Below are 21787 nucleotides of genomic sequence, written 5' to 3' on the forward strand. Positions count from 1 at the left end.
ATGTCAGGATTTGGTTTTGTAAGGATCAAGTAATTGGTGTTGGATGGGATATGGAAGATATAATTTTACCACTTGCCAATGATCTATAACTCTTGAAAAATTAAAAGAATATTTAATCTACTTGATACTCAAAAATTTCAAGATTAAAACTTAATTACTTGCTTATAACCATAAAAGCAACATAAATTTATTTATTGCACAAAGGGCGGAGAAAAGGAACAAAAAACAAGTTCAAACAAGATGCTGAAAGTAGAAAGGTACTACAGTGGTAGATAACACTTCCACTTGTTTATGCATCATTACTCCTCTAATGTTGGGTGTGTACTTGGCCCAAGATTTTTATCCTTATTTGCCCCCCATTTCTTGATCATATCTTGTGTCAAGACTCTCTTGTCGACGAGCGTCTCTATTTCCTTTAACAGTGACCAACAATTCCCTGTTGAATGTCCAGATACCCCCAAGTGAAAATTACAGAAGCTATTTTGATCATAAGGCTTTGGTGAAACCTTCACCAATCTTGGTGTAATATATTGACCTTTAACCAAATGAGGGTACAGGTCTGAGATAGATTCTTGAAACACCTTCAGAGTTTTTCTCGCTTGCGAGGCTATCACCTTCTTTGATCGTTTTGAACAACTAAATGCTCTCATGTTATCGAGGGGGTTCTGGGTGCTCATTTCAGCTATAATTGGGGTAGTGTTCACCAGACTCCTTAGATTGCCCCTTGGGACCAAATCTTGAATCTGTCTTGAATTACCATGCTCTCTAATAGGTTCTTGATCATCAGACACTATTACATCGAACTCATCATTATCATTCAGAACCTTATTCACAGCCTTCACAGTGGGATCCTTTAAGGGTTTCTCTCCATGGAGTACAACATTTATCAGGTCCATCAGTTTTGTCATTTGCTCTTTTGAATCATTATGGGAATTTTTTACTTGATCAATCATCTCTTGTTGAGTCTCGATAAGTTGCTCTTGTAGTTTCTCAATTCTACCAACCCTTGCTAAAATCTCATTCATGGTTTTATCCTTGTTTAGGAAGACCAAGTCAGCTCCACTTTGATTTCAGAAATTCTGTCATGGAATCCTCCACGAATTACTCTCATGTTTTCATGTTTAAATGTATGTAAAATAGTTTAAAACCAAATGTAATTATGTAAAAATGAAAATGTAAATACAAAGGTAAAAAATGAAAATGTAAATGCAAATGTAAATATATGAATGTAACAATAAAAATGCAAATTGTATAGTACAAAAGCAAATATAAAAGTATAAATGCAAAATGAAAAATGCAAGGATACAAAATGCAAATGTATGTATGAAAAGGTGTTACTTAAGAGTGATCATCTTAGAACATATTTCATTGAACACAAAAGTTTCGGTACATCAAACAAAACTTTACATATAAAGATATCTTTCACTTCTAACTTCTCCAAAGCCCAGTTAGTTTCCATTCATGCTCAAAAAGTTGAGTCTTCAGTCTGCTTCATCTCCTTGTAAAATCAGCTAAATCTATTACTTAAGAACCATATTGCTTGTCTGGACTGCAACTTCTTCCATGACATTCTCTTTCATCTTCTGTGTCATTTCTCGGAGTTTCTCATTTTCCTTTGTAAGAGAACCTTTTTGTCCAAGAAGTTCTTGAACAAGATCCTCATATATGTTGCAGTTCTTTTTCAGCTTGGTGACCCCTGTTATCCACTCTTCTGGGGTACTTCCTAGGCCAGCATTTTGAAAAGTTTGACTGATCTTCTGAAAATCTTCATGCATGGTTTTCATTTCTGTGCTCAATTTCTTATTTTGGTCGTTCAAGTCCTTCAAATAACATGCTTGAGCTTCATAAAAACCTTCACTACTCTGAATGCCCTGACTGATGTTCTTACCATAGACTGCTTTTGGTATCAATCTGGTAGGATCTTTGTGTAATACTTTTGGTATTAATATAACAGGATCTCTGTGTGCATTGCTCGCTTCCATCCTCGGAGTTTCCTCAGGATGTCTTTCCTCGTCCGCATCATATTTTGTTTGATCATAAAACTTTTTGTCCATTTACGATTTCTTTCCAATATGATGAACAGTCTTTCCAGTAAACACCTTTTGGTTATGCCATGATCATGCAATGCAAACAAAAGAATATAAACAAATTAGATCAATGTAACATGCATGGAAAAATAAGAAAACAAAAATAGAATAATTAGTACCAATTAATGGAAAGAAAATTATATTTATCATGGTATAAATCCTAACCTCATGCTTTCTAGTTCCATGCTTTGTTTGGAAAATTTAACCTAACCGCATGATTTCTAGTTCGCATGCATTTATTAAAAGACAAAAAATTAAAACTTATTTCTCCTTTGTGTACACCTATGAACAGAGGTTCAGTACTGTCTTAGATCAGGTGAATTTCTAGGGTTTATTATATGCAGAATTTCAGTTCTAGGAGTAAAGATACTCGAATTGTCCTTGTTGATGCCCCCTTGGGCTGTCAACCCTCAATCCTAGTCCATTACAGACCTAAACAGATCGAGTTCAATTCGAGGGGACACATTTCTCTATGCATGACACGGAGAATAAATTCTCACGAAGATATAGAGCATATGAACCCCGAAAGTTACTTGCTAGGTCTTACACGGAGAATAAATTCTCACGAAGACGTCGCTTTCACTCCCACTTAAAAGGGACAAAACTCAATTATAGAGCTTTATGTTATGCAATGCAAGTATTGTGTGTGAGGAGAAATGTTCAAACCTCTGACAGAAAAATAAATAATGAAAATACTTGCAAATAAAATGAAATAATATACATAAATACTATAAAAATAATAAGTATATATAAAAAATTTGAAAAGAAAGAATTATAAATTAAATATATGAATTTTTAATTTATAATTAATAGAGACAATTTATAATTGATTTTAAAAAGCTTGACTGTCCCCAGCGGAGTCGCCAAGCTGTCGTAACCGTTTTTCGTCCGGGCACAAATTTTTTATACTTGGCGGGAAAAATAATGTGAATAATAAATAATTTGGGAGTCGCCATCGGCCTTTTGGGTCAGGTAGGTCGAATACCTAAAAAATATCTTTTAAAAGAGTTTTTAAGAAAACATCAGTTAAAAGATGAACTGATCTGCGTTTATAACTAAAAATTCGTTCTTTTTATTAATAAAAAGGGATTCGTGGTCGGTTACGTTTAGGGAAGGATTTAGCACCCCTACAACGCCCAAAATTGATACTTTTTAATTATAAATTGTCTCTAATGATAGAATTTTAAGAATTCAAATATATTTAATTTATAATTATGTTATTTCAAATTTTATTACTATAATTTTTAAGAAAATATATTAATTTAAATATATTTATAAAAAAAAATATTTATTTAGAAATATCAGAAAAGGACTTCTAGGTGCCTTAAGACAGCTCTTTTCTTCGATATTAAAAAATAAATAAATGACTAAAACATTTTCTTAAGATAATGAAAATTTATTTTAATATAGTAAGATATTTATTTATTCAAAAAAATATCAGAAAATGGCTTCTAGGTACCTTAAGACAGCTCTTTTCTTCGATATTAATAAATAAAAATAAATATTAAAATTTTAATAATTTAAATAAAACTAAATTATAATTTTTATAATGTTTAATTATTTAAAATACCAGAATAGGACATCCAGTTGTTTTAAGACTGCCATTTTCTTTGATATTGAAAATAAATAAACATTATTATTTAAAAGATATATATATATCTTACAAATCAAATACAATTAAATATAATATTAAATCAAACAATGACCAAAATAAAGAAAACTAAAATTATGTGATTAAAATATAAAGATTAAAAAATTCTAATTCGAATTATTTAAAAGACAGTCATTAAAATGGTAATTTAACCTTGATTCATAATTCTAAATTAAAATAATAATTACTAAACTATGAGGGACTAAATTTAATATTTACCCTAAATATATATATATATGCTGATAAGGACTAAATTAAAATAAAATAAAATTAGAAGACTAAACTAAAATAATCAGAAATCAATTTCAGTGACTAAATTGTAATGATTACAAACTTGGAGCACTGTGGACAGGGTTTACCCTCTTCCCAAAACGCACCGTTTCATCATGAAACGACGTCGTTTTGTATCGGGTATAAATACCCCAAACGGCTGGCCCGAAGGGCCATCTCTCTCATTTCTTCTCATTTCTCTTCTCTCTCTAGCTGAGAGAGAAGAAAACTCTCTCCCTTCTTCTCTCTATTATTTCCCTCACCGGAGGGAACACGGTCTCCGACCAGCAGCCGCACTCCGGCGCCGAACACCGCTGCCGGCCACCGTTAACGGTGGTCGAAAAATACTAAATTACACCAAAACGAAGCCCTGAATACCCTAAAGCCAAAACCGATGACCGTTTAGTCTAAAAATCATTAACTTGGCCTAGATCTAAAAAAATACCTTCGGTATTTTCACTGTTCGACGGCGATTTGGAGGGATCCGATGGTCGTGGTTTCCTCGGTAAGTTTCTCTCCTCTCTTTTCTTTCAATATTTGGCTGCTGTGGGTATTTGATATCTCTCCGTCTCCCTCTATTCTTGTCTCTCTTCCTTTCCTTTTTTTTTTATTTTGCAAGATCCGGTGGCTTTTATAGCCACCACGGAACCATGCTCAGACCGGTCCAGAGGGGGAAGTTCGGTGAGTCACCAAGCTATGTGGTGACTTACCCCATAGCCGCGACGTGTGGGGGGGCAGCTGGATCTTCTGGAGCGTTCTGTTGAAACGGTGGCAGCAGCTTCCTGAGGCGGCGGGGTGGCAGCAGTAAGGGAAGCAACGACGTGGCCCTAGGGTGATGATACCCTAGGGTTTCCTCTGGCACATCTGGGGACCGTTGGATCAAGGCCAGATCCAACGGTTGAGAAGAAAGGCGGCTGAGAGATGATGCTGAAACCCTAAGAGGGTTTAGGGTTTATTATTAGGTTTGGGCCGGTCTGTTTGGGCCAATCTGGTTTGTAATCGGGTCTATGGTTTTGGGCTTGGAATAAAATTAATAATAAATAATAATATTAATAATAATAATAAAAATAATAATAATAATAAAAAAAAACCAAATGTAAAAAAAACTAATGTCTTCAGGTATTAATTTTATTTATGATTTTTATATCTATTTATAATTTTAAAAAATACTCAAATGTTAAGATTTTAATTAGAGTTAAATAAGGATGTTAATGATGTTTGATTTTTGTTTAATATTTTTCTAGACTTAATATTATGGTTCGAGTCTTAAAATTTGACACTTAAATATTATGATTTTATTATAGATTTTATTATTCTAAAATTAATATTGTGGTTTGAATCTTGAAATTTAACATTTTAATATTATGGTTTATTTATGGATTTTACTGTCCTAAACTTAATATTGTGATTTGAGTCTTAATATTTGATTTTATTTATGATTTTTTATATATATATCTATAATTTTAAAATTATTTTATATATCGTATCCTTGCGGTCCTCGTACCCTATAATTTTAAAAATTATTGTTTCTTGTCCCCGTATCCGTATCAGTGCAATATAGTTGCTTACTCCTCGTGTGCGTGTGCAGAATCTCTCCATATGCTCAGGCATGTTGCACAACAAAAAATATTTCAATTTCTCATGGGTCTCCACAAGTCCTACTCGCTATTCGGAGTCAGAATTTGCTTATGAAACCTCTTCCGAGTGCGACTCAGGCATACTCCATGATTCTTCATGAAGAGTCACAGAGGTCACATCTTTCTAATTCTTCCACTTTGGTTCCTTTTATGGAGTCTAATACTTTGTATACGAATGCTTCGGATCGTGGCAAGTTTAATGGTAAGTGTGATTATTGCAAAAAGTGAAGACATAAGAAGGAGAGGTTTTATCGGTTAATTGGATTTCCAGTGGATTTTAAATTCACCAAGCAGAAGAGTTCCCAAGCCATGTCTGTTAATTCAAAGAGTTCTGGTGATCGTGCTTTTGAGCAGATTTCTACTTCAACTCTGTCTAATTCTGCTTCGGTGGTTCCTGAGTTGACTCGTGAACTATATGATTAGTTATTGGCTCTTCTTAAGGCACCTACAGTCGATTCAGCTGCACACTTTGCATGTACTGTTTCTAGTTGTGTACCTTGCTCAGATGATGCTCTAACCTAGATTATCGACACAAGGGCAACAGACCATTTTTTGTCTAGTTTACAGAGTTTGGAAAATCCTTTTTTATGCTCATCCTCTAACCAATCCGTTTCCTTACCCAATGGCCAGATTGTTCAAGCCACACATTCTGGAACTGTTACTTCAAATCCTGACCAAACCTTAACAAATGTTTTGTTTGTACCTCAGTTTAAGCATAATCTCCTTTCTATTTCAAAACTTACACGTGATCATCATTGCTCAGCTGTTTTTTACCCTGGTTTTTGTGTTATTCAGGACCTCTCATGTAGAAGGACGATGGGGATTGGTAAGGAGCACAAGGGTCTCTATGTTTTGAAGTAAGTCAAACCAAGCTCTGGTATTTTCCCTACACAAAGTAACACTGTTATAGCCTTTAAGTTACCTTCTGCTGTTCATAATACGTCTACTATTTTACATACCACTTCTTCATCACCTGTCAATGATACTCGTATGTGGCATTTTTGGTTGGGACATGCTTCTCTATCAAAATTGAATAAAATATCTTTTTTACATAATGTCCAGTTTGATCCCTGGTTCATTGCATAAATGCCATGTGTGTCCTCTTGCAAAACAAACTCGGTTGCCTTTTCCCACTAGTCATTCTAGGTCTCTTCATCCTTTTGTTCTGCTTCATATAGACCTTTGGGTTGGGTATCGAATTCCTACACATGTTGGGCAGCGTTATTTTATAACGATTGTTGACGATTTTAGTCGCATGACCTAGGTATACTTGCTTAAACTTAAGAGTGAAACATTGTCTGTGGTTAAAACCTTCTTTGCTTTTGTCAAGAATCATTTCTCCACCACTGTTAAGTTCGTTAGGAGTAACAATGGGGCAGAGTTCATTGGGGATGAATGTTCTAGTTCTTTTACTTCTCTTGGGTTACTCATCAACGTTCTTGTGTCCGCACTCCACAACAGAATAGAGTTGCTGAAAGGAAGCATAGCATCTTTTAGAAATAGCTCGAGGACTCCGTTTTCAATCTCTGTGTTCTTATCAAATTTTGGGGGGAATGTGTCTTGACAGCCTGCTACTTGATTAATAGGTCACCTTCTAGTGTCATAGACTGAAAATCACCATTTGAAATGCTTTATAACAAACCTCCAAACTTGTCTCATTTAAAAATCTGTGGTTGCCATTGTTATGCTACAAATACAAAATGTTTAGATAAATTTTCTCCCAGGGCTATACCTTTTATTCACATGGGTTATTCCTCAGTTCAAAAATGTTATATTTTTTCAGTTTGGTTTCTAAAAAGTTTTTTGTAAATAGGGATGTTGTTTTTCGGGAAGATTTTTTTCCTTTTCATCATATTGTTGATTATCCTTTTTATGTGTTCCCTCCTCATTCTCAAGATATTGATTCAAATTTCTTGTCTCTTGAGACCTTTATACCTTTCTCTGTTGATCCTTCTAATGGTACTGTTAGTCCTTTACTCAGCCTTGTACCCAATACTTCGGTTTCTCCTATTTCCTCTAGTCATTCTGATTCTCTGAATTCTGAGAACGTTCCTGGTGTTTCTAGTGATACAGTGGCAGAAAATATACCTGCAGGGTTTGTTTCTTTACCTATTGTTTCACCTTCTCCTGAACAACCTATTATTAGACAGTCTTCTTGGGCTGTTAAACCATGATCTTGGCTTCATGACTACGTGCGTAACCAGGTTTCTTACCAGTCACCCAACATTTCAGGGTTGACTCCCATTTCTAATTTAATTTCTTATTCTCATTTACCTAGTTCTACAAAATCTTTTATTTCTGCTACCTCTTTACTTGTTGAGCTGACTTCCTTCAAAGAAGCTTGTAAATCCGAAAAGTGGGTTGTTGGTATGAAGGAGGAGATTCGAGCACTTGAATTAAACAACGCTTGGTCTATTGTTCCTTTGCCCCATGGTAAGGTTCCCATAGGTTGTAAATAGGTGTACAAAATCAAGTAAAATGCATCAGGAGAGGTGGAAAGATTCAAGGATAGGTTAGTAGCCAAGGGTTTCAATCAAAGAGAGGTTGTGGATTATGTAGATACTTTCTCTCCGGTAGCTAAAATCACTACTGTAAGACTGATTTTGGCTTTGGCAGCCATGTTTGACTGGCCTTTATGGCAAATGGATGTTTATAACGCTTTTCTATAGGGTGATTTATATGAAGAGGTTTATATGCAATTTCCAGAGGGCTTTTGTAGTCAGGGGGAGAACTTGGTGTGCAGACTACAAAAGTCATTTTATGGACTGAAACAAGCTTCTCGACAGTGGAATTTGAAGTTGTCTGAGGCTTTGTTAGCTGCAGAATATCAGCAAAGTAAACATGATTATTCAGTATTTACCAAACAGCAAGGAAGCAAGATAGTGGTTATGCTAGTATATGTGGACGATTTGCTTATCATTGGGAATGATGGTGTGATGATTGGCGAGTTAAAACAACTTTTACATCAGCATTTTAAAATGAAGGATTTAGGGGAAATGAAAAAAAAAATTGGACTAGAAATTATGAGGTCCAAGGAAGGTATAATAATCAATCAAAGGAAGTATGCCCTTGAGTTAATAAGGGACACAGGCTTGGGTGGAGCTAGGATAGCTTCAACACCTCTGGAACAAAACACTCGGTTGACATCTATTGAATTCGACTCAAGTTCAGCAGAAAAAATCGAAGATAAAATTCTGGAGGATAAGACCATTTTTCAGAGACTTGTAGGGAGGCTTATATATCTGACCAATACAAGACCAGTCATAGCTTACTCAGTTCAATGTCTGAGTCAATTTATGCATCGACAAAAACGATCCCATATGGAAGGTGCTTTGCGGGTTGTGATTTATTTGAAAAAGAATCCAGGTCAGGGGATTCTGTTGCCAGCTTCGAACAAATCTGAACTTGTTGCATATACTGATTCTGATTGGGCAACCTGTACAATGACAAGGAGGTCGGTCACTGGATTTTGTGTTAAGTTGGGGTGCTCATTAGTTTCTTGGAAGGCAAAGAAGCAAGGAACAGTGGATAGGTCCTCGGCAGAAGTGGAGTACGGGAGCCTAGCAGCAACTTCAGCTGAAATAACTTGGATACATGATAATTGTTGAGCAAGCATGCAACAATATATCGTGACAGCAAAACATCCCTTCAAATTGCAGCTAATCCAATCTTCCATGAACGAACTAAACATATTGAAATCGATTGTCACTTTGTGAGGGGAAAAATACAAAGTAGCCTGATCAAGAGAGAGTATATTCCAACAAAAGAACAACAAGCTGGCATTCTCACAAAACAGTTAGGGGTTTCTCAGCATGAACACTTGTTGTCCAAGTTGGGGGTAAAAGATATTTTTTACCCACCAACTTGAGGGGGAGTGTTGAAGTTAGAAAGAAGTTAGTTAATTGTTTTGGTTAGTTTGTTAGTATAGCAGTTATTTAGTTGGTTATTTTGTGAACTGATGAACCTGTGTATATATATGTACATCAGCTTTGTAAATGGTGGTACAGAAAAAAAATGAAAGCAATAGAAAATTTTCAATCTTCTCTTATTTTCAACAATAGTACCGATGCATTCCGCCTGCTAAGCCAAGACAAACTGGACATGACAGCACCGACCATAATCCAACATATATGAGAGCTAATGAGGAAGAATTAGGTGTTATCAATCGTACAAATACGAAGAGGAACAAATAAGCTAGCTGACAGTGTGACAAAACTGGCCCAAAAGAAAGATTTTGAAGGAAGAATTTTCCAATCATCCCCGGATGCAGTTCGTATGGTGCTCTGTGAAGATAGTTTAGGTCGGATGACCTGAGTTTGTTCATTTTTTTACTCGACAAATATAATTTTATTCAAGAATTAATCAAACAATCTCAAAACCTAAGTTGTCTGCCTCGTTAAAAATCTCTCCAAACCTATATGGAAAAAAATTACATATAAAATGTTCATCTTCCACCCTACTGCTTCTAAAACTTTTGGGAAGGAATCTTCTAAAGAAGTAATTTTTCAAATAAAGTCTTCTTCTGGTCCTTAAATTTGAATCTCCAATTCTTTACCAAGTTCCATTTTTTTTTATTACTATGATCAGAATTTTCCTTCTAACTTGCATATCCGAGTCTGAAAGAAGTCTTCCTTCCAGTTTTGAGATCTCCAAAGGTTTCTCTTAATTTTTTCTTTTTCATAGCACGATTCCTCTTCTTCTTTTTTTCTTTCTGATTCTGACAAGTATTTGTTCTGAATCTCTGCCAAAGATCCAAATTTTTTCTTTTCTACCTGCAATACTGATCTTGAAGACCTTGATTGCTTTAATAAATCCACATCGTGGAGATTTTTCACATCATTATTAATTAATTCAACCCTTACTACCTCTATTATTCAGCTTGTCTACACTTTCAACTCACGGTACAGACCGATAGAACCTCGCCTTTCTTTATTCACTCGAAATGTCTATATCCGTGTCGTCCTCATGTAACAATCTTAGTAAGTAATTCCATATTTTTTTCCAGTCCCTCATTGATAACACCTCATAATTAACTTAATTACCTACTAAATCAGGTTGATTATTAACCTTCAAAGCTGCTTGCTTCAATGGAATACCCTATCTCTGAGCCGACCCCACACAAACCAAATGCTGCATCACCTTTACTCAACGTTTTTATGCAAGGGAAAGTATCCAAAAATTGTGTCTCACCTTTTTTACCATTAAAACCCACACTTACAGCTCCCCATGCATTAATGAAATGATACATTCTCCATGTAAATTTCTGTTAATATCTCGGCTAATTCCCAGTTGGTTATCCTAGGGCTCACTGCTAGCTGTTTGGAGTTTGGACGACAGAAACCATCCTTCCATCTACCTCGGGTGCATCATTATAGGGAAGACCTTTTGATGCAGGGGGATCCGAGACAGATGATGCTGAGCTGTCAGATTGCACCTTGATGGCGCTGAGATACCATGAATTGGCAGATCAGCGCAAAGGCGGGAATTGAATGTGACATGTTCCTCATTAGGGTCGTTTTGAGTATGTTTCAGTCTTTTAGCCATAACTTTGGCTACAGGTGTCAGAATCGCGCATAAGACCCCAATCCGGAAAGCACTTTTCGACGCGCACGCTCTCCACATTGAGTTACGCTCCATGTGGCCTTTTTTCAACCTCAAATTCTGTCGTTTTCCCCTCCGAATTACTAGAATTAGATATTTTTTACTATTTATGGTAATATTTCAATTGTCAATTAGGAAGTCAATTTAAATCCGATTTAGGCCGGATTTTTTGGATATTGCTTATTTTATTTCGAATTTCAATTTAGAGTGATTTTCGGGATTTTGCTATTTTTGGCAAAATTCGAATAAAGACGATTTTTGGCTATAACAGTCCGGCTTGTGGACTGATTTTGGCATTGTTTGATTTGATAATATTTTATTAAACCCTAGAGACTTTTTCTCTGGATTTTTTTGGGCGAATTTTCTCTTGTGAATCATCTGTTGGAGCGCTTGCAGGATAATCACTATTCTGACTAGCGTCAGTTGGTGTCAGAGCTTCAACATCTTCTTGGGAAATTTTACCAGTTTCAATGGCTGGAGGTCGTGGTCATGGTCGTCGTGAGTAGGTTCCGAATGAGGAAGCCCAACGCCGTGATCGCAACGTTCAGGATGTGATGATTGCGGATTTACAGAGGTAAGTCACAGAATTAACCCAACGCCTGACGGCACAGGATTTCGAGGATCGTGAGGCCTCTGATCACGATACCAATTCCGCTTTCAAAAACCCATATCACAATCGTGCTCTATTCCGGGAACACCGTGGTCGGGAAGAGCGTCATGGAGACCTCAGTTTTCGGGTCGATCTCCCTGAGTTTTCTGGTACGTTACAGGCCGAGGGATTCGTGGATTGGATTAATGAAGTAGAGCGTATTTTTGAATATAAGGAAGTCCCCGATCGTGTGAAAGTGAAATTGATCACCATCAAACTCAAGGGCAGAGCATCTGCGTGGTGGGAACAGTTACGACGTTCACGAGAAAGATAGGGCAAGGCCAAGATCATTGATTGGGAGAAGATGAAGGGTCACTTCCTTCCCTTCGGCTACACGCAAACCTTGTTTTAGCGACTTCATGCGTTGAGGCAGGGCGCACGATCAATTGATGATTACACGGAGGAGTTTTACCAATTGGTCGCCCGAAACGATTTATCTGAGACAGAGGAGCAAATGGTGGCGCGGTATTTGGGGGGTTTACGCCAGCCCTTACAAGATGTCCTCAGCCTTCATTCACTGTGGAGTGTTTCGTAAGCTTACCAGCGTGCACTTGCTGTTGAAAAATAGCAAAACAGGAGACCAGTGATCAGGAACGATCACAACAGTCGACTAGTTCGTCCTCAGGATTCCCGTCCTGCTCAACAGCCACCGCAGGGTAATTCTAACCCTACTATTAGATGTTTTCGTTGTGGTGAACAAGGGCATAGGGCGACTGATTGCAGGAAGCCTGCTAGTCAAAAGGGCAAAAATTTGTTGATTGAGGAAAACGCGGAAGACGAGACTGAGGAGATTGGCGAACCCGTGTATGACGATGATGAGACTGATGATGTGCTGTATGGAGATGGTCATGAGACTCTGGTCGTTCGCAAGAGTCTACTTACTCCCAAGGGCGATTCAAGGGACGATTGGTTGAGAACCAATATTTTCCACACGACCTGCACAGTTGCAGATAAAGTCTGCAAAATGATCATTGACAGCGGCAGTTGTGAGAATGTAGTGTCCGAGGAGGTTGTCCAGAAATTGCAGTTGAAGACGGACCGTCATCCTAAGCCATACAAGCTGTCATGGCTAAATAAAGGCAGTGAGGTAACAGTTGATAGGCGATGCCTCGTGTCTTTTTCAATTGGTAGAAAATATTTTGATAATGCCTGGTGTGATGTTGTGTCTATGGATGCGTGTCATATATTGTTTGGTCGACCCTGGAAGTATGATCGCAGTGTCATTCATGATGGACGGAAGAATACATATTACCTTAGCATCAAGGGAAAAAAGATTGTGTTGACACCCCGGCGGGAAGGACTCACTCCTACCCCAGTAACCCATAATACTACTCTGCTTTCTATGTCCAGGTTTTTAGATGAGATTGAGCATGGCGACGTGGTCTATGCCTTACTACCTTGCGAGAACAACGCAGCAGACGTGGATGCAGATTTACCAGTAGAAGTGCAGCGGCTGCTAGCAGAATTCTCTAACTTGATGCCAGAGGATCTTCCTCCTGGGCTACTACCTATGAGGGATATTCAGCATCAAATTGACCTTGTTCCTGGGTCAAGTTTGCCAAATCGACCAGCATATAGCCTCAGTCCCAAGGAGGCTGAAGAGTTGCAGCGACAGGTGGAAGAGTTGTTGGAGAGGGGCTATATCCGAGAGAGTATGAGCCCATGTGCAGTCCCTGCTCTGCTAGTGCCAAAGAAAGATGGTTCTTGGCGTATGTGTGTTGACAGCCGAGCGATCAACATAATTATAGTTAAGTATCGATTTCCAATTCCCCGTCTAGATGATATGTTGGATCAACTATCTGGTTCTAAGGTCTTCTCAAAAATTGACCTTAAGAGCGGTTACCACCAAATCAAAATAAGACTTGGAGATGAGTGGAAGACGACGTTTAAAACACCACAAGGGTTGTATGAGTGGATGGTCATGCCTTTCAGGCTATCCAATGCGCCCAGTACGTTCATGAGATTTATGCATCAGGTCTTGCGGCCTTTTATGGGGAAATTTGTTGTAGTTTACTTCGATGATATCCTCGTTTATAGTCCGACATGGACTTCACACTTCGATCACCTCCGTGCTATTTTTGAGATGCTGAAAACGGAGTGCTTGTTTGTCAATCAAAAGAAGTGTTCTTTCTTCACTACTTCTGTGACTTTTCTTGGTTTTGTTGTGTCTACTGATGGTGTTCATGCAGATCATTCAAAGGTAGATGCAGTCTTGGAGTGGCCCAGACCAAAAACCTTACATGACATCCAAAGTTTCCATGGCTTGGCGTCTTTTTACCGCCGATTCATTAGAAATTTCAGTACTCTGATCGCCCCTATCACAGAGTGCCTCAAGGGGCGTGATTTCCAGTGGTCTGAGGAGGCAGAGGCCAGTTTTCAACTGGTCAAGCAAAAGATGACCGAGGCTCCAGTTTTGGCACTTCCAGATTTTGACAAAGTGTTCGAGGTAAATTGTGATGCATCTGGCGTTGGCATTGGTGGTGTTCTGAGTCAGACAGGTCGTCTGGTTGCTTTTTTCAGTGAAAAACTATCGGGATCAAAGAAAAATTATTCCACTTATGATCTGGAGTTCTATGCCATAGTTCAGTCCCTGAAGCATTGACGTCACTACCTAGTACAAAAGGAGTTTATTCTGTTTACCGATCACGAGGCCTTGAAAATACATCAATGGACAACACAAGCTGAGTAGACGTCATGCCAAGTGGATGGCATACTTGCAAGAATTCACTTTTACGCTGAGGCACCAAGCAGGGAGTTTGAACTGCGTCGCAGATGCCCTGAGCCGTCGTACCTTACTTCTCACCACCATGAGTACTAAAGTTGCAGGCTTTGAGACGTTCACAGATATGTATGCAGCTGATCCTTCCTTTGGAAGGATATTTCAGGAGGTAACTGAGGGTCACCGTCATGATTTTGTTTTGCATAATGGGTATCTGTTTCGTGGATTACAGTTGTGCATTCCAGATTGTTCATTGAGGCAACAAATTATAAGTGAACTCCATAATGAGGGACACTTTGGCCGAGATAAGACCTTGGCCCTTATCTCTTCTGACTTTTATTGGCCCAAGTTGACTAGTGATGTGGCCCATTATGTGGACCGTTGTTATGTGTGCCAGCGATCTAAGGGAGTTCTCACCAATGCGGGCTTGTACACTCCCTTACCTGTTCCTGAAGCTCCTTGGTTCGATGTCAGCATGGATTTTGTACTAGGCTTACCCCGCACCCAAAGGGCCTCGGATTCTATCTTTGTTGTGGTTGACAGGTTTTCCAAGATGGCTCATTTTGTAGCTTGCAGAAAGACTATGGATGCTGACCGGATTACCTATCTCTATTTCAAGGAGATTGTGCGTTTACATGGTGTTCCTCGATCCATCACTTCAGATCGTGATACTAAGTTCATCAGTCATTTCTGGAAGAGCTTGTGGGGGAAACTGGGAACGTAGTTGAATTTCAGTAGCGCCTACCACCCCCAGACGGATGGCCAGACCGAGGTGGTGAATCGAAGTTTGGGAAACCTCTTGAGGTGTTTGGCAGGAACGAAGCCGAAGCAGTGGGATTTGGCATTGCCTCAGGCAGAATTTGCTTACAACAGATCAAAAAACAGAACCACAGGTTTAAGCCCATTTGAGATTGTCTATGGTCAGAACCCATCCGGGGTGCTGGAATTAGCCCCTATTCCACGTATAGGTCATTTCAGTCCTAAAGCAGATGCGATGGCAAAGTATCTTCGGGGTATCCATGAGCAGGTGAAACAAACCATTCATGAGAGCAATACCAAGTACAAGACTCGGGTCGACAATCATCGTCGTCAGGTACTTTTTGATGTTGGTGATTTTGTTTGGGTTGTATTAACTAGTGATCGTTTTCCTGTTGGTGAGTATAATAAGCTTAAGGATCAGAAGATTGGACCTTGTGAGGTCATGCAGAAGATCAATGATAACGCTTACAGGTTGCGCCTTCCCAGCCACTTGAAGACTTCTGATGTCTTTAATGTGAAGCACCTGAGTCATTGTTTTGTGGATTCTGATGACACTACTCTGAACTCGAGGACGAGTTCTTTCCAACCCGGGTTGACTGATGCAGGGGGATCCGAGACAGATGATGCTGAGCTATCAGATTGCACCTTGATGGCGCTGAGATACCATGAATTGGTAGATCAGCGCAAAGGCGGGAATTGATTGTGACATGTTCCTCATTGGGGTCGTTTTGAGTATGTTTCAGTCTTTTGGCCATAACTTTGGCTACATGTGTCAGAATCACGCATAAGACCCCAATCCGGAAAGCTTTTTTCGACGCGCACGCTCTCCACATTGAGTTACGCTCCATGTGGCCTTTTTTTCAACCTCAAATTCTGCCGTTTTCTCCTCCGAATCACTAGAATTAGATATTTTTTACTATTTATGGTAATATTTCGATTGTCAATTAGGAAGTCAATTTAAATCCGATTTAGGCCGGATTTTTTTGGAGATTGCTTATTTTATTTCAAATTTCAATTTAGAGCGATTTTCGGGATTTTGCTATTTTTTTGACAAAATTCGAATAAAGACGATTTTTGGCTATAACAGTCCGACTTGTGGACTGATTTTGGCATTGTTTGATTTGATAATATTTTATTAAACACTAGAGACTTTTTCTCTGGATTTTTTTGGGCGAATTTTCTCTTGTGAATCATCTGTTGGAGGACTTGCAGGATAATCACTATTCTGACTGGCGTCACCTTTCAATGACTCTTTCTGGCCTGATTCTGCTGACAAATCCTTATCACTATCGTAGTAAGAATCGGCTTCAACAGCTGGGATAAATCCTGAGAAGAGAAATAGGATTCATTAATTCTAACAAGGAACACGAGAGAGAGATGTTTTCCTCTATAAGTTTCGTATGACACGTTATGTTTTGATTAACTTAGTTGAGAAGTCTGACCCGATCGAGAAGATATTCATCTTTGATAGAGACCATCTTACTCCGACGCTCGATAATATTTTTTAAAAGAAATGTTATTACAAGTAAATAAAAGAACCCCATGGATCGATACATCACTCTATTGCAGGGGGAGAACTCATTAGACCCAACCAATTCATGAAAGTAGTCGGCTAGCCAATCCCAGCCCCATCGAAGACAAAGAGTCTGTGTTTCTTCTCTCAAGAAGAAATTGGGAACCTGCAATTTTCCTAATAGAAATATCATCAAAACCTTTAGACAAGAACAGAGACGCGAGACTATCCACTTCCATCACTTGAAGAGTTGTTCGGACGATGCACTGTTCCAAACGTTGAAGGACAACGTTATCAACAACGCCGACCACTTCAACGCACCTGTCACTATCTCCATGACGACCTTTCTAATTCTACCCGAAGGATATTGACCTTCTGAGGGGATTGGAGGGCTCAACCTCAGCTTCTCTAGACCCTTGGCCCACTTTCCTCATGCTCCCTTCCTTTTGCAGCCCCACAACCAACTTCCATTTAGCTTAAACATACGCGCATCATGGATTGAAGAGAACCAACAAAACCAAAGCTAGTGCTTACCTAGCCGACACCTCTGAATAGGAATAAACAACATTACCATGACAGCCAAACCACACCATCTGTCAGGCAAGTTGTGAGCAAAAAGAGTGAAACATTTGCCCACCTGCTTCCACCAGTTGCTATCATCGCCTTAAGTTTATAGACCAGAGAAGAGCCGGTCGACTTATTCCTCAATTATAGAAACGACGAAAAGATAAATCATGAAAGAAAATTTAAAATATAAAAGTAAAATAAAAACTTTTACAAGATAAGATAAATATTTTCACAAATTTTGCAAAAAGAGGAAGACTTATTAAACATAGAAAAATAAAATCTTAAATATTATTTTGGTGAAATACGTGAAAATAACCTAAAAGAAACTAGACATACTCGATTCTTTCTAACACACCCATTTTTGTATTTATATTAACGAACATGTTCGATTATCGACTTGTTCATTTATATTCTTGAATAAGTTCGTTTGATTACTCGTTTATAAGTTCTTTTACATTTTATTTTTTACAACTTAAACATTAGTGAATATACGAACTAAATTAAATACATGATTAAATTTGAAATATAATGATTGTATTTTGTTATTACCATGGATGCTATACGATATATTTAGTTGGTTTTGCTTATTTTCTTAATATATAAACGAACATGAACATGTTTGCGAACACATAAATGAACATGTTCAAGAACATATAAACGAATATATTTGCGAATGTTAAATAAATATGTTCACGAACTGAACACATACACTTTTAAAAAAAACAAATGAATACAAACACAACCTTATTCGTTCAAATTCGATCCATTTACTCCCTAGTTATACTATTGACTTCTTAACGGAATCATAATTTTTTCTTAAAAAAAACTACTCTATCGGGCATTAAACCCGTCAAAGGTCGATAAATCTGTAGTTCACAAAATTAAAAGCCAAACGAGTAGGGCAATTGACATCAAAATTGGAATTAATAAAGAGAAAATAAAAAGCATCCACCCAAGAGAGAAACAGACGTGATTTTTCATTTTAATTTTTTAGAAATAGTATATAAAAATGGATGAAAAGAAGATAGGTTTCAAAAAATGTGTACAAACATTTTTCAGGAACATTAAAGAAACTCAATTACATGTGGGTGTTGAAAGGAGCTCCTGATGGATGAAAGAACGAATAATATGAATGATGAGCCTCAAACTTTGGGCAAATTAAATAAAATAAGTAAATAAACCACTAAATAGAAGGATTGTATTTGGTTGTCTAAGTGGCATTGCCTTTAACTCCATTGGTAAAAAGACCCTTCTTACCACCAATTTCAGGGTTCCCTTTCTGCATCATTGCCACAAATTCATTATAATCTATCCGACCATCCTGCATAAGGCCACAAGAACATCAGTCCAACCCCCAGCTTTTGCACATGTAAATCTTACACTGATATAAGCATGCAGACTTACGTTGTCCGTGTCGATTTCTCCGATCATTTCGTCCAGGTGGATCTCCTCGATACCGAACTCCTGACAAGCTTTTTGAAGCTCATCTTGAGTGATGTAGCCGCTGCCGTCTTTGTCGAAATACGAGAAGGCGGCCATGAGATTATCTTCCCTTTCGATCTTGTTTAAGTGCAATGTTGCAGCTACGAATTCTTCGTAGTCGATTGTACCATTATTGTTAACGTCCGCCTGCGATTTCCGAGCAAACAGAAAGGGTCAAAGGATGTTAGTTTGATGATGTTCATTACTGAAAATGTAACTTACAGCCTTCATTAGAGCATGGAATTCTGACTCATCAAGATCAGCACCAAATTTCTTCAACCCAACTTTGAGCTCATCATATGTGATTTGGCCACTGTTATCTGCGTCTATCATCTTGAACATTTCCTTCAACCCAGCTATTTCTTCTTCGGAAAGTCTCTGGGCAATCACCTGAAAAATAAAAGAACAAGGGGAAGGCATTTTAGCTAATATTCTTTGCAATGAATTAGAGTTTTATATACCAATGTTGTTTCAGAGGCAAAAACTTACCTTCAAGGCCATTTTCTTTAGCTTGTTCATTGAGGAAAATTGCTTCATACGACTCAAGACCACGGAATCAAGTGGCATGTCCGGAGCCACCCCGTCGACCGCTACCCAAGCATGTCCTGCAAGGAACCAAAATAAGATGGGCAAATTCATGAAATCACATAGTGAAACACCAAACAGAGTCATCTAGCTAAACTAATAATCATAGAATTCTATGGTGAACAAGGGTGATGACTTGAATTACTAGGAAATGAAATTAAGGCGATCTGGATGATCCTAAAGGTGCTGATAACCAACAAGTACATGAAAAAGGTTGGAAAACGAACATCGTCTGAGAATTAAAACAAGCCTCAACCATGTTATTAACATCCAAGTTCTCTAATACTCATCATCCTAGCTAGCATAGTAAAAGAGACTTACGCAGTACTTCATGCGCGGTTATCCGCTTCTTTGGGTCCCTGACAAGCATTTTCTTCACTAAATCTTTCGCGCTTTCGGAGATGTTAGGCCAAGGATCAGATGCGAAGTCAAGTTCACCATGCAAAACCTCTTCAAATATCTCTTGTTCGGTTTCTGTATACAAAAAAGAAGAAAAAAACAAACAAATAAAAACAAACAGAAATAGACCAATTGTTAAACGAAAAGGCTCAAAGTGCCAAGTTCAAAATGTTCTTACCGCCCCAGAAAGGAGGCACACCACTTAAGAGAATGTAAACGATCACCCCAGCACTCCACACATCTGCTTCAGGACCATAACGCTTCTGCAAAACCTCGGGTGCGACATAGTATGGGCTTCCAACCACATCACTTAGGGTATCCCCTGAAATTTTTAGCATCTTGGTTAGGAAAACAACACCAAAATCAAGCACCAAAAGATATAAGTATTTTGAACATACCAGGCTTGAAGAATATTGATAATCCGAAATCAATGGCTTGAAGAGGCGAATCCTCTTGTTGATTAATGAAAAGAAAGTTTTCAGGCTTGAGATCCCTATGCATTACTCCCATGGAGTGACAGGCTTCAACAACACCAACTATAGTTCTTGCTAGATCAGCCGCCTTTCTTTCGGAATAATGCCCCCTCTGTATGATTCTATCGAAGAGTTCTCCCCCGGAACACAGCTCCATGACGACATGAACGGCCACGGAATCCTCATAAGCCTCTTTGATGGTGACAACATTAGGGTGGCCAGCCAGGTGATGCATTATCTGAATTTCCCTCTTGACATCATCTACATCTTCTGGAGTTGCAAGTTTCCTTTTGGCAATTGACTTACAAGCATACTCCTTACCGGTACCTTTCTCCACACAAAGAAAAGTTGTACCAAACTGGCCTTGCCCTAACTTCTTCCCCAAGTTATAATATTCTTTCAAGTTACCTGTCTTGGTTTGTAACACAGACTCCACCTTCAGCCCCGCACATGCCTGCCTCTTCACATTATGAGGCTTTCGAGGTTTCGCGGTATCAGCCTTAGTCTCTTCCTTTTTCCCCGACACAACAGCCGCTGCTGCCGCGATAGCAATCTGTGATGGTTTGGATTCAAGTCTTAGGGGTTGAGCCTTAGACTGTTGCCTTTGGGTAGCCTTGGATTGTTGCCTCTGCATAGTCATCGACATCGAAACCGACGATTGTTGCCTCTTCATAGACATTGTTGATTGTTGTCTTTGGGTCAACTTTGATTTTTGTGTTTGGATTTGGGTTTGAATTTCTTCTCCGGATCCTTTCTCGTCCTTTACAATCTTCATCTCTTCAGGGGGGTCCTTTTGGATGGCATCATCGCCACTGCCGTCTCCTGCACCGGCAGTATCAGCGGCAGCTTTGGCTTCGGCTTTGCCTTCACCTTCGCCTTCGCCTTCTTTATTTTCAACCATTCCACCTTCGGTTTCATTTTTCTTTTGTTCATCTTCAGGTGGAGTGGAACCGCAACAACTTGAACAGACATCTCCCATTGGGAAAAACTGAAACGACTCTCAATTCCCTCACACCTTAATCTTCTTCTCCAACTATCCAATTGCTATAACAATATATAAAATCCCATTTCCTTTTCTCCTTATTCCTTACAGCTTCTATTAATTGTTTTGCCTTCTGAAAAATACCATCAATATGAATACCTTCTACAATGTGATCCAACGGCAATCAGTTTCATCAAAATAACAAAAAAAGAATTTTTAATACGACCTTGGATCTCAAAAACTTCCAGAATATACAATTTTTAATGATCATTAAACAAGAATAATAAACAATCACAATGATCTGGAATCATAAAAGAAAAATGAAAACATTGTACGATGGCAAGTGACAAAAGAGGGAAGGGAAAGGGAGAAAGACAATGGGGGATTTGATGTTTTATTCGATATTAATCAGG

The 21787-nt window shown here is 38.4% G+C and overlaps 1 protein-coding gene across 1 annotated transcript; it reads right to left on the minus strand.

The window, feature by feature from the left end:
* Window positions 1-18640: 18640 nt before the first annotated feature.
* Window positions 18641-21547, minus strand: LOC120185360 (calcium-dependent protein kinase 26-like). Its single transcript, XM_039189604.1, has 7 exons — window positions 20318-21547; window positions 20098-20241; window positions 19842-19994; window positions 19425-19540; window positions 19158-19325; window positions 18858-19082; window positions 18641-18774 (listed from the first exon to the last, which is right to left on the minus strand). Exons 1-7 carry the CDS (start codon window positions 21369-21371, stop codon window positions 18664-18666), a joined length of 1971 nt encoding a protein of 656 aa, XP_039045535.1. The 5' UTR covers window positions 21372-21547; the 3' UTR covers window positions 18641-18663.
* Window positions 21548-21787: the final 240 nt, after the last annotated feature.

Source organism: Hibiscus syriacus, unplaced genomic scaffold (assembly GCF_006381635.1).
Source record: "Hibiscus syriacus cultivar Baekdansim isolate YM2019G1 unplaced genomic scaffold, ASM638163v2 tig00113098_pilon, whole genome shotgun sequence".
In the NCBI taxonomy this organism is placed as follows: domain Eukaryota; kingdom Viridiplantae; phylum Streptophyta; class Magnoliopsida; order Malvales; family Malvaceae; genus Hibiscus; species Hibiscus syriacus.